The sequence below is a fragment of the Phalaenopsis equestris genome, unplaced genomic scaffold, assembly GCF_001263595.1.
Source record: "Phalaenopsis equestris unplaced genomic scaffold, ASM126359v1 Scaffold000094, whole genome shotgun sequence".
In the NCBI taxonomy this organism is placed as follows: domain Eukaryota; kingdom Viridiplantae; phylum Streptophyta; class Magnoliopsida; order Asparagales; family Orchidaceae; genus Phalaenopsis; species Phalaenopsis equestris.
Window position 1 is genome coordinate 2,499,065 of NW_018164536.1, and position 13,925 is coordinate 2,512,989.

Genomic DNA, 13,925 nt, shown 5'->3' on the forward strand with positions numbered 1-13,925 from the left:
ACCAAACCAACAAAGAACTATAGCCAGAACATTGAAAAGTATATCTAGCTCCCTTATCCTAACCTTGCACGCTATCTAGCATATATTGTCCTAGCCACAACATATGTTTTGATCCATGCCAAGTGATATGATGTGGCATATCTTTGGTACATGTAAGTGATATTATAGGAAAAGAGGTGACATAATCCTTATTAGGGAGAACTACACACCAGGTAGGCTTGATGTGCAAGCCGTCCCCGAAAAGGACATGAGAGTGTTGGAGGAGAGTGTGTGAGAAACAGTGAGTCAAGAAAAAAAAAAAGTCTACGACATTCCAAAGTGACACCGTAGGAGATAAGGTAATGTGATTCTCATTGGAGAGAATTACACACTGGGTGGGCTTGATGGCAAGCCATCAAGTGTGAGATGAGTGTGTGATAACACAAATCCAATTGCAAGTAGCTTCAAGCATGCAAGTCATGAACATGCAAGATGATATGTAAGCGAACATGCAAAAGTGGAAATTGCAAGTACAAATCATCTGCGACTTGGTACAAAGCGACATAATTATGCCACAAAATAAATGTATAAAGTGATGTGCCCGTGGGGACACAAGTACTCATTATGAACATATGAGGACATATGCTCACAAATGCACGGTTGGGTGCTAGTGCGAATGTGCTCACATAAGCAGTATGAAATAAGCATGCAATCATGCATGAATCAAGCAGAGTCAATTAATTTGATTAGGCTGATGGAGGTCGGTTGATTGAGTCGATAAAGGTAGTCAGTTGATTTGATCAGAACGATGACAATCAATCGGTTGAACCGATGGAAAAGTCCGATCGAGCTGAATGAGCCTATCAGTGGCCGATCGATCAAGTAGACGATAGTGGTCGATCAAGCTGATCAAGCTAGTGATAGCTAATCGATCGAGTCAATGGAAGGTAGTCGAGTGAACTGATTGCAATCAGTCGAACCGACAGAGATAGTCGATCGAGTCGATCTGGCCAAGAGGACGTTGATCGATCTAGTCGAAGAGAGTGGTCGATCAAGCCAATCGGGCTAGTGGCAGTAGATTGATCAAGTTTTATACAATATATATATATATATATATATATCTGTATATATAAGTATGTACAATATACGCATGTATGTTTATATGTATATATAGACATATAGACATATGTATATTCATGTATATGCACACACATGTATATATATGTCTATATGCACACACACACACATATATAAATATATACATATATATACACACACATGTCAACATATATATATATAGATAGATAGATAGATAGATAGATAGATAGATAGATAGATAGATAGATAGATAGATAGATAGATAGATAGATAGATAGATAGATAGATAGATAGATAGATAGATAGATAGATAGATAGATAGATAGATAGATAGATAGATAGATAGATAGATAGATAGATGAGTTCTATCGCTACAAAGTTATAAACACGCATGTAAAACTTTAACTAATCATGGATAGATAGATAGATAGATAGATGAGTTCTATCGCTAATCATGATCTTCACTGTAAAAGCTGATCTGACAAGTTCTTTCAACGTAATAACATCGACCTTTAATATTTCATGCTTCTGCTTCATCTTCTTTATCAAAGCACCACGGCTTTCGATTTTACTTAAGCCATCCAATCAAGCCTTTTATCAATACAATAATTTTTATTTTATAATAACAAGACAAAAAATAAGAGTTTTATCACTCCAAGGTTACCAACATGCATCCCAAAGCATAACAAGTTCTTGGACTTCAACATTTCATGCTTATGCATCTTCATCTTCTTCCATCAAAGCTCCACAGATTTCGATTTCACTCGCTGATGATTGAAAGGACTCATCATCTAAGCTCATGGCAGCACTTTGCATTCTGCTACTGCCTGGAATTGATTGAAAGTTCAACTTTTCATGGTCTAAAGAAATTAACTGATCAGAAATGAAAGATTGTTCCAAGGGCTCCGAACAATCAGACTCTGGCTTGATTAAATACTCAATTGCAGTAACAATATCACTCATCAGCGGGCGACTGCTTGCTTCATATTGGAGGCACATGTTAGCTATTGCGAGGACTTGGTGAAGGCCCTTAATCGGATAGTTTCCATTGAGGAATGGATCCACCATTGTTGGATATTTCCTTTTATCTTTAAAAAGATGTGCAGCCTGTATTTCAGAAGTAAAAGGAAGACTTACATGCATATCATTTATTTATAATCCCTATACTTTAATTTTTAAATACAAATAAGCCAACTATGCATGAAAATGTGTGTTTCATTTTTTTTTAAATTAAAAAAAATGATATTTTTGATTTGATATAAAAGATTTGGGTGGTATTAACATAAAATGCTTTATCTTAATGATTCTTCTGTTGAAATATAAACTTGATTTTAGTTGTTTAATAAAGCTTAATTTCTAGAAGCTTATTCTAGAATATGTGGTTGGTATGAAATTATTGTATGGTAGGTGTGGTAGGTGTGGAATTATTGTGTGGTAGGTTTAGAATTATTTGTAACCATTGGATTGAAATTGTGGTGGCACAATCCTAGCAATTAATTTAGGAGGTGTCACTAGTATAAATATGGGTAGAGTCTTTAAGTTTGTATCAAGTCAAGTTAAGGTGATAAATAAGAGTGAAGCTTCTTTCATAAGTTTTTAGCCTTTGTCATATCCAAAAAACTTCTCCATTCCAACATTTTTATGATGCTTAAGTGCTAGAGATCACCTCAAACAATTTCTTTTGGTTTCTTTGTTTCTAAACACCGCTTGATTATCTTTTAGCTTGAACATGTGTGTAACTATTATGCTTTTATGATGTCATTTGGTTAATTATAAGAACATATGTTTTAGAAATTGATGCTTTCTTCTTTTTTCTTACTTATTTTTTATATGGAAATAATAATCATTAATTACAAGGACAAAAGTTCAAAATCCATGTTAAATTTTAGTTACATCAAAGCAAATCACAGAATCAATTAAATTTCACTATTTCTTAAAACAAATTTCTTTCTAAAAGTAACAAAATGGACCTTAAGCTTTCATCCTTTATTATTAGCTTCTCATATAATTTGCTAATAACTTTCATACCTATGGTTTACTTATAACAACTTGATTAAAGCAAATAATTAAATTCAAAATTAACCCAAAAAAATCATTTAATGATTAAAAAACTTACCCAATCAGCAACATACTGCTCGTTTTTTGGTCTGGTAATGTCTACAGCTTTCCTTCCAGTGATGAGCTCCAAAAGCAAAACACCAAAGCTATAAACATCAGTAGTTTTTGTAAATTGTCTAGTAAATGCATATTCTGGAGCATAACATCCATAGGCTCCCATCACCCTTGTCTGCTTTTTTAAGCCAAAATCTGATAATTTTGGATTGTAGTTCTCGTCAAGAAGTATGTTTGATGCTTTCATATTGTGATAAATTATCGGAGGGTCAGCTACATCATGTAAATGAAGGAGGGCTTTGGCTGCTCCTGCTGCTATTTTCATTCTTGTGAACCAATCCAATGGTTTTTTATTTGACAAATCTGAAAAAAAAAAAAAAAAAAAAAAAATTAAGAATGCAAGTGAAAATGTAATAAGAGAATTAAGAGGTAAAAGACATAAAGTTCACATTAACATAAACATTTATTAGACTAAAAATAAGAATAAACTTAGAGGAGGTACAAAACATACCAAAAAGGTGATTTTGTAATGAGCCGAAGGGGATATACTCGTACACTAGACTTATTTGATCTTCTTCAGAGCAATATCCAAGCAGTTTTACAAGATTGGGATGATGAAGGAAACTGAGCTTCACTACATCACCAAAGAATTCATTTTCCCCTTGATTTCCATTCCTCTGAAGTTGTTTAATAGCTACAATCTATGACATGAGGACCAATTCAGTATATATGTTAGGTGTTAAAAGAATATATATATATATATATATATATAGAGAGAGAGAGAGAGAGAGAGAGAGAGAGAGAGAGAGATGAATTTAATGCTACATGAATAAATTCTTGTAATAATTTTGCAATAGAAGTAAGGATTTTCAACCTCATTTACTTCTTGTAGTTCTCCTTTGTATACTCTTCCACACTCATCGGAGCCTAGAATGCAATCTTCACTGAAGTTTTTTGTTGCTGTAGCAATTTCTTTGTATGTAAAAATTTGCATTGCATCGTTTTCATTTGCAACTGGAAGAGCCTCTTCTGCTTGAGATATGACCATGTCTTCATATTCTATTCAAAGGTTTCAGATTTATTCATGAGTTAAGTTAAATGTATTTTCTTTTGTAGAGAGATATAAATTTGATTGGACAAATGATAAAAAAATAAATTTGATGCCTTTTAAGGCTTGTGAGAATATATAGGTTTCCCTAAAAAAATAAAAGCAAGTTAGTATATAAACATTAAGTGGCTAAGCTTCTCCCATAGACTTAAATTTCTTGGTAAAAAAGAGTGATGCATTAGCTAGGCTCAGCTTTGGCTTCTTCTTGTTTGACACTCATTTTGAAGCATGAAGTATATTTCAAACATTTATCATACATAAATAATATAGGGACATAGATATTAAGCCTCTTATGTTAAAGCTTCGAAATTAGTTAGTAAGCTTTAAGGTACTAACTTGATATCTCTGCATGAATTACATGGTGTTATATATATATATATATATTGTGTGAAAATTTGGAAATGAGTTGAGAGTAATTTTACATTTATTACATACATTTGCATTTGTATTTGGCGGCCATATAAGTTAATGTATGGAAGCTCAGATGGTTTTGAAGCAACAAGAAAATTCTGAGTTTTTAGATTAATAAGTTGAAAAGGAATTCAGAAGAGACAAAAGAGAAAAGAAAAATAAATCTCAAGCTTATTTTTAGGCGTCCAAAATAACACCTTGCAAACCAACAATGTTATTTTATTTGACAAAACTCAAAAGTGGCTAATCTTAAAGTATTTTTAAAGCATCTTTCTTTGTTATCTCTACAAAAATCATTCATGTCATACTTGTCTTGTTGTGGTTTATTTTTTTCCTTTGTTAAGGTTATTCCTAAGTTTAGGAATGACTTTAGACTTTTATTTTTATGTGCTTATAGATTATGGTTCTTTATTAGTAGATTAAATCCTCTAAGACCTCTCATAAATTTTGGCTTATTAAAGCTAAACCAAATATATTATGATGTTTTATTTGTTGGTGCATAATCCATTTTATAGTTATTTTATTATTTAGCATATGCATTCATTGGTTAATACCTTCAAAACGTAAAGTTAAATACATTTTTTTCTCAATAACTGGATATTAAAGTGGTGGTTCGGTGAATACAGTAATCATAAAACTGAATGGGTTAAATAGCATTGATTTTTGGAGAACCAAGACGTGTGACTATCTAGTCTAGAAATAACTTTTAAATACAGTCAATAGGCATGCCATTGTGCCTAAAATCATGAGTGAATATAAAGGTGGATAAAAACACTCTAAGAAATTCAATTGTATTTTACAAATGATATCTTAGTGAAGCTCTTAGAGGGAACAACTACTAAAAGTGGTATACTACAAAATTTACTAGAAACAACAAGACTACATGTTTTTTTTTATGTAAAATAATTACTGATGAAAATCAAACTATCGTAATATTATAACATTCATTTTATTATTACAAGAACTTAAGTGATACCATGCTATATAGACATGATATAATAAGCATCAAAAACTAAAAAAAAAGTTACTTATGTTAAATTGATTGCTAAGCTCAATGAACATGATAATAATGAAAAAAAAATTGAAGCTTTATTATAGGTTAAGAGGACCTTATGAGCAAGGCTTCCCTTATAATCATGATAGAAGAAAGTCAAACGACAAGTTTAAGAATGTTACTTCCTTTTACTATTGGAAGAAAGTGCACAATAAAAGTATTTCATATTTTAAATCGAGGGATATCATACAAATGATAATTACAAAGAAGATATATTTGTATATAAAAGAGTTATTGAAGACTAAATTGATTTTGATATTAGTAATGTTCTTTTGGTGCTTTGTGGATGCTACTATAAAGAGCAATGAATTTTGAACTCAACTTATTTAAGACAATTTTTTTCTATTTTAAATATAATTTTTATACATAAGCCAAGTTTTGTCAATTTTGATTAGATGAGAAATGAAATTATATTTAGTACTAGGCTTTAACATTGAAGAGTTAAGAGCACATGATCGTGAGAGTTTTATATTAAATTTTACAAAGAATCTAATGTCCTTAAATTATCTTTAAATTGTTTAATATAAAATCTCTGGTGATGCTAATTCTCTTAATGTTCAAAAGGTGCTTTTGTTATATCAATATATATATATATATATAGTCATTATGTTGTGAAATACAATATCAAGTGGTATGTGCATGATTATACTATTTTGAGGCACAAGAATTTTGTGAAGCAAATGAGAATTGGATTCCAGGCTGTAGTGATTGTTTTGGAATAAAAAGATAGACAAGTAGAGGGAGAGGCTTTTGGATATAATAAAAGGATTAGCTAACTTCATAAAACCAGCCTTACAACTAGCTCATATCATTGAGTCATTCAAGGAATGGAGACCTCTACTTCCTGGGTAAAAAACTTAGTAATATAATCATAATCCAAATCAATGTTATAATCTTGCATAGCCTAAATGTAGGCCTCCTCATCCAACCAACAGGACCACCGTCGCCACCAAGGTTTTCGTCAAAATCAGGCCAGCAACAACAAGATTTCTAACCAACTAGCATATAGGGTTGGCCACTACAACTTGGGCCGCCCAAACTTGCCTCCCGACCATCTTGGCAGTCCAACCTCCACAGCCTGGCCACTTAGGTTAGCCAAACTTGCCACCTGACCACTTGGGCTGACCTTACTTGCCTCCGAGCTGACCTTGGTCAGCCATTTGGACTAGCCAAACTTGCGGGTAGGTCGGAACAGGCTGACAACCCCATCAAGCCACTCAATCGATCAACAGAAAGTGTTCACGTAAGGGAATAGTTTCAAAGCTACTCCATTTAATTAGTCTCCTGGCCATAAAATCCTTAAGTACACTAGCATTTAGTGTGCATTCCCTACTGTCAGGCTTTAAAGGCATGGTGTTTTTTTAGAATAAAGGAATATTTTATTCCCTCAATAAAAGGGGCATACTGAGGTAGTCAATCAATATTTTTAGTCGGTCAAGTTCACTGCCCAACGACAGTCGAACACCTCCATCAAACCAACTCTGACCAGCCACCTCTCAAACCAATTATTTGCATACATACCACCCATTTCTTGTATATTAAATAGATATATAAATACAGTTAATTTAAAGGAATGTAATTTACATGCATACCACCCAATTCTTTATCTTTACATAACTAACACCTAAATTTTGATATTTTATTTGCCACCTGGGTCGACCGATTGACTCTGACAAATCTAGCAATAAAAAGAAACACCAAGAGGGCCGGTTCAAGTAAAACAAAATATTGGAGAACCCCTCATGACCCCCTCTTTTTTTGTTCCCCACTCTTTTTATCCCTATAAATTGAGGACCACTTGTCATATAAAGGGGGTCTCTTTAGGCTCTCTATGTTTCTCCCTAGAAACATATGATTTTGTAGTCTCAAACTTCTGAGGATATAAGTGTTGGATTATCTTAATTTAAATAATTCGTAATAAAGATAAACTTCTATTCCTAAATATTTTTTAATGACAAAACTTTTGAAATATATCTAAATATTTTTATATGAAAAGAATACTTTTATTACTTTAATGGGAATACAAGTAAATCTTTATTATGAGAATTTTAAATTAAGAAACTTAGTTTCATTTGTTTAGGGTATATCGCTTGGCTGCAATTAAAACCCGTGAAGGGAGAACAAATCTTTAGGAAGATAAACTGAAACAATTAATAGACAAACAATATATGATTGACAATTTGACTAGAACTTAACTTAGAATGGAAAAATAACCAAACTACACCTAGAAAACCTTTGATTTGTCATTATGGCTGATAATTTCTAAGAGGAAAAATCACTATTAATTATCAAACCCCCAAAACAATTAAAATATACCAACTCTAATCTTTATAAACCATAGCTTATGATAGTTCCAAACTGTACCCCTAGGGTGGTGAACGCAGATGAAAACGTAGGTCTATACACATACCCTAGATTAGTTTAATATAGAAGCCCTAGGTTAGTTCTAGGTTCCCCCTTAGAATTAAAATTAAGGACTAGAACCTATAAAACAAACTGACTTACCACTGTAGACAATGAGTATCCTAAGATGAAGTAGCCCATGCTATGAATGAAGATATTCACAACTACTTTTATAACGAGAATGACTACCTTAATTTATTGTTATAGCAATAAGGGAGAATTCCTATTATTCTAATGGTTAATAGTCTAAGGCTAACAATGTACCCGGGGCGATGGAAAGTCATTGGCATTTTGGCTGGGTGTGATACTCCCAAATTTAGGTTAGGTCACCTATAGTTTCCTGTTTAGAGGTAATTAGATTAGGGCTTTACCTCCATCTAGAAATCTTGTTCATTTTCCTACCTTTTAGATTAGGATACCTCTTAAATCAATTCACCCTAATCAAACCAAACTTAACGTAGTTAGCTGAAACCAACCTCAATCCAATTCCAATCCAAAACCTAACTCCAAATACAATATCAATCCAACCTCAATCCAAATCCAATCCAAATTCAATCTATTTCAATCCTTATTTAATTTTAAATATCAAATCAATTTCAAAACAACTCTAATTTCATTCAGACCCAAGACTAAATCAATCCAATTAAATCAATTCAAGCTTTATGTCACTTTAATTATCAATAGTTGGGCACAAAGCTAAAGGAAAACCATTTTGAAACCCAAGTGAAGTCAACCTATCCAATCTTATCCATTTCATCAAAATCTTTAAATTTTATTCATTTGATGAATATCCATTAATGAATAAGCAAGACATGAGGCATAGCTTTAATCAAAAGTTTTCTCAAGAGTAATTCTTGAGGTGTAATTAATTATGAGATAGCCCCCTCATAGAGATACCATACCCAAGAATTAAAATAATCTTAGTTATGAAAATCCATAAATCCCAAAGATTTTCTTCGTCTAAATGATTAGATCATTTCTAAGGTAATACTTCGATCTTTTGAGATAATATATTATTCTTTGAACGTCGTATCCGATCATTTAAATAAAAGTCTTTTGAGATCTATGGTGGGCCCCATCAATAAAAAAAATCCCATTAGTGTTTTCTAAGCGAATAAAGGATTCTTTGAACGTCGTATCCGATCATTTAAATAAAAGTTTTTTGAGATCTATGGTGGGCCCCATCAATAAAACAAATCCCATTAGTGTTTTCTAAGCGAATAAAGGATAATTTTATTCCCTCAACAAAAGGGGCATGTCGAGGCAGTCATTCACCCCTTTCAATCGACCACGTTAGCCGCCCAACGACTAACCACCTCTTGCCGACCACCCGATTAACCACCTCAAGCCGACCAACTCAGACCGACGACATCTCAAATAAAATATTTGCATACATACCACCCAATTCGTATATATCAAACAAATATATAAATATGATTTAAATGAAGATAATTTACATGCATTCCACCCAATTCTTTATCTTACATAACTAACACCTAAAATTTGATATTTTATTTGCTACCGGTCACCTGGGCAGACCACCTGATGCAGACGAATCCATCAACAAGAAAGAACTCCAGAAGGACCAGTTTGAGCAGGAAAATGACCAGAGTACCCCTTATGACTCCCCTTATAAGAAGGGGCATAAAATAAGAAAAAACTCGCTCTTTTTCTTTCCCACTCTTTCTCCACCCCAAAATCCAGCCCTATTCCTTGGGCACGGTCCTACGGACAAATTTGGATTCAACAAATATCAATATTTAATATTAGTGCAACATAAATCTCTCATATATATTCAACTCACGAGAAATTTAAATCCAATAATATTGTGCCCCGTCATGGCTTTTGACACTAAAATATTGAGTGATGAAAGATAATTTTTGTTGAATTGATATCATGCATGAATTACAAGAAAAGGTAGATTCAAGCTTCAAGTGATCTAAGTGATTTATTAGGTGTTGACTCATTCCATGCATGAATCGCGTGATCTAAGCATCAAGCTTCTTGCATAAAACCTTGGAAAGAACCTATAAATTTGTAGAAGTTATGTAATTTTCTTTTAGGATTGGGGTTGGTGTATATATGACACATGGAAGATTAATTAGTACAAAAGCATGATAAAGGAGAAGAGAAAGAAAGATAATAATATAAAAAAAAATTCAATTTTCAAAAGTTTGATGTATCATTCTAACAAAAGTACAATACCATTTTAGAGAAAATTTTGGAGTGAGTTATCTTAAGTACTTATTTAATCCTCTTTCTTATTATTTTTCATAAATATATTTTAAATTTATTTTAAGAGAGTTAAGGATTTTCTTTTATTTGTTAATTGAGACTATAATAAAGGTTTAGAAATTTTTGGTAAGTACCTTTATTATATTGTGTGATTGCAACTTTTAATTGATCAAAATATTTTCTCCTTTGATTGATTATTGACTTACTCAAGTGTAATCACATATAATTTGGTGATTTTCTTTAATAATGTTTGATTTTCTTTTTAGTTACCCTATTATTCAATATACTTTTAGATTGATATTTATGTAGCGTAAAGTTAGACGTGTTATTTCCCTAACAAAATTAACCATACTATGCTAGATACGATTAGTTAATACAAACTCATTCAAATCAAACACTTAATATAAATATTCAATTTTTATTAATTATATTTGTTACAAGTAATATTATAAATCCTTAGACTGAGAAGACAATAAATAATAAAAGTGTACCTGATTTTAATGATAAGGTATGCATTATGGTTGTAAGGTGATTCCCAACTTTTGGTTGCTCCTTAATTTGCCCACAAAAAGATCCTTTTCTCTTCTTAAACAATGAATTCTGACGACTTTCAGATTTAACACAATAGAAACAATCAAAGATGCATTTTGTCTCCGATATCTGCTTTCTCTTATCCAAAGATTTAGTACAACAGAAGTTGCAAAAACACAAAACTTTATTTTCTTTTCTTTTTGTTGAATTCTCATTTTCTCTTATCCTCTGGCTAATTATTTGATGATTAAGCTTTTTGGACAATATATCGTTGCGAATTTGAGAATAAAACTTTTCTTCTTTTCTTGAAGAATTCTCTTTTAGTGATTTACCAACACAACAATCGAAACATGAACAGATGGTTCTTTCCTCATTCTTTGATGAATCCTCTATCAATATATTATTATCGAAACAACAAATACAACATGATGTCCCATTTTTTCTTTTGTTTGAAGAATCCTCCTTAGATGATCTAAAGCAAGAGCAACACCTATTATCTTTATTTTTTCCTGACTTTGATTCCTCTTTTGAAGATTTTTTTGGAGGTAAACAACATCTTCTAGATTTTGATGACTCATCCTTTGATGATAATTCACCACAACAAGAACATCCAATACTATATCCACAATCGTTTCTCTCCTTCCCTTCTCCCTTGGATGACTTCAAGCAAGAGAAACAATGCCTGTCTTTTTCTTCTTTTCTTGATTCAGTAACCGTTTTCAATAATTTTTTGTTAGAGACGCAACATCGTTGTCTTTCAACTAAATCCTCCTTTGATGATGATTTCTTAGGACACATGCATCCAATTCCGCATCCTCTTCTCCTCTGCTTCCTCTCCTTATAAAACCTAAAACGAGATGAACATTCCTTGCCATTTCCTTCTCCCTTAGAATTAGCTTCCATAGATGATTTCTTACAAGAAAAACAACATCTTCTTGTTTCAGAAAAGTCATCTCTTGGTAATGAATTATAAGATAAACATCCACTTTCACAACCTCTTTTCTTTCTACTCTTTTTTTCAGCATTGAAGGACTTAAAGCAAACAAAACATCTCTTTTCCTTTTCTTCTATTCTAGATTCTGCATCATTTTTTGAAATTTTCCTACAAGAAAAACAACAAAAACTTTTTTTTGGTGAATTGTTCTTTGTTGATGGGGACTCACCGCAACATAAAAATTCAATCTCATGACAGCCTCTCTTTCTATCATTCCCCTCATTAGAACTTCTGCAACAAGGGCACATTTTTATTCTCTCTCCTTCTTAATCGAGCATTGGAGTATTTTGATGGCGTGCAACAACAAAAGCAATGAAACGAACCATATATAGCTTTCTCGTTACAAATTCCTAAGCCTACCAACAAAGCTTAGGAGAATAATTTGAGCAATAAATTCATTTTGTGAGATGAAAGTCGGAGAGTGGCATAGAATGGATTCAATCCCAGACTAGAGCCACTCTCCCAAAACAATAATCTCGAACCTAAGAAATCATGTAAAGTGGAATAAGAAAAGGAAGGAGGAGGAGGAGAATATTGAAACTTACTTTTGTTCATTTTTGTTTGTTTTTTAAAGAGCTTTGGAGCTAAAAATGGAAACATCTTGCTTGATCTCGACAGGGATTTTGTTAGGGGGAAATGTGAGCCACTCAAGCCGCATATCTTTTTCCCAATTTTGGCCTTTGATCAACTGTTTATTCAAAGTTTTATTTAGAATATACCAATTATAATTGATAATTTTGATCCTCCGACATTCAAAGTTCATGCCAAAATTAGAAATGTTGGTCACAAAAAAAGGGGGAAAAAATACACACACAAAAGAAAGGCTCATCTTTGACAGAAAATCAAACAATGAAAGCAATATAAATAAAATAAATTCATAAAGTTTTATTTTTTTTATGAAATAATTGTTATAACGTTCGTATAATCTTCTAGATTCTTGCAGTTATGTGTTGCTCTTTAATAAGAATTTGGTAAAAATAGACCAACTCATAGCACAAACCCGCGCAAATGAATTGAACATCTTACCAGCGATTAATAGTATTCAAATTTCAAGAAGGTTGGTAATTTGATTATAATAATAGCAATATTGTTAATTTCTTAAGCAGTGTTTGGTAAAAAACTATTAATAGGATTTAATCTTCATAAGAAAAATTAAAAAAAAAATTAATCCAACATTCCGTTAAATCGAATTCTCGCATTCTAACTTTTTCTTCCCACATTATCATGTAAATCTGAATTTAATAAATCGGATTACCAGGTGGACTTACTCTACCCTTTCGTCAAATAACAAATTTGATAAGTCGGACTTTACCATATTTGATAAAATGTAAATATAATGTAATGTCTAACAACGTATTGAACATAGAGAGATTATTACGTCTGTCGCCCGGACGTCGAGTTGCGCCCCCCAGCCGTGATACAGACCTTCATTGTATCACGGCCGTCGCCCGGACGCATTTTCCTTGAACATATCACCTTAGAAGTTCGTGAAAGCAAGCATTGGTAATTTCGTAAATAAATTTTGGTAATGGCAGGCCATGGGTAATTTTAGTAAAAATGGATTTCAATGCTGTCGGATTAATTTTGAGATGAATGAGATGTAGGAGTAAGTAACTAAATCTTATGTTGCATTTTTTCAAATCTAATTCGAAGAATATACGCTCCATCATGATCAAATTTACGCTGTCAACAAATCCATATATTTAAATTATTATTTCAAAAATTATAAATCGTTTAATAATTTTCCATTTATTTTGCTCGTTAATTATTTCTTGATTCCTTATAATTTCTATTATAAAAAGAAAGGAGCCCAGAAATGGGAATATTATATATAGGGCTGTCAATACGGCTCATTGTTCGCGAACAACTCGTGTTCGGCTTGTTAAGAAGCTCGTATTAGGCTTGTTCGCTAAGTTCATGAGCCGAACACGAACAAAGTTTTGTTCATTCGTATTGGGCTCGTTTTGGCTCAAAATACTACTAATCAATTATATATATAT

At 32.3% G+C, this 13,925-nt stretch overlaps 2 protein-coding genes across 2 annotated transcripts; both read right to left on the minus strand.

Moving 5' to 3' along the window:
- Positions 1-1,791: 1,791 nt before the first annotated feature.
- LOC110020176 (probable serine/threonine-protein kinase PBL23) lies at positions 1,792-3,540 on the minus strand. The gene is made up of 2 exons (XM_020718182.1): positions 3,194-3,540; positions 1,792-2,184 (listed from the first exon to the last, which is right to left on the minus strand). The coding sequence occupies exons 1-2, from the start codon at positions 3,512-3,514 to the stop codon at positions 1,792-1,794; spliced, it is 714 nt and encodes a 237-aa protein (XP_020573841.1). The 5' UTR covers positions 3,515-3,540.
- Positions 3,540-11,241, minus strand: LOC110020177 (probable serine/threonine-protein kinase PBL25). The gene is made up of 4 exons (XM_020718183.1): positions 10,892-11,241; positions 4,064-4,248; positions 3,697-3,890; positions 3,540-3,552 (listed from the first exon to the last, which is right to left on the minus strand). The coding sequence occupies exons 1-4, from the start codon at positions 10,914-10,916 to the stop codon at positions 3,540-3,542; spliced, it is 417 nt and encodes a 138-aa protein (XP_020573842.1). The 5' UTR covers positions 10,917-11,241.
- Between the last annotated feature and the right edge of the window lie 2,684 nt (positions 11,242-13,925).

Coding starts and splice junctions, on each gene's coding strand:
- LOC110020176 (XM_020718182.1), bottom strand. CDS start 3,514: ATGAAAATAGCAGCAGGAGCAGCCAAAGCCCTCCTTCATTTACATGAT. Junction 2,185..3,193: donor AGCAGTATGTTGCTGATTGG/GTAAGTTTTTTA, acceptor TCTGAAATACAG/GCTGCACATCTTTTTAAAGA.
- LOC110020177 (XM_020718183.1), bottom strand. CDS start 10,916: ATGCATACCTTATCATTAAAATCAG. Junction 4,249..10,891: donor TACCTTATCATTAAAATCAG/GTACACTTTTAT, acceptor ACCTTTGAATAG/AATATGAAGACATGGTCATA. Junction 3,891..4,063: donor AACTACAAGAAGTAAATGAG/GTTGAAAATCCT, acceptor CTCATGTCATAG/ATTGTAGCTATTAAACAACT.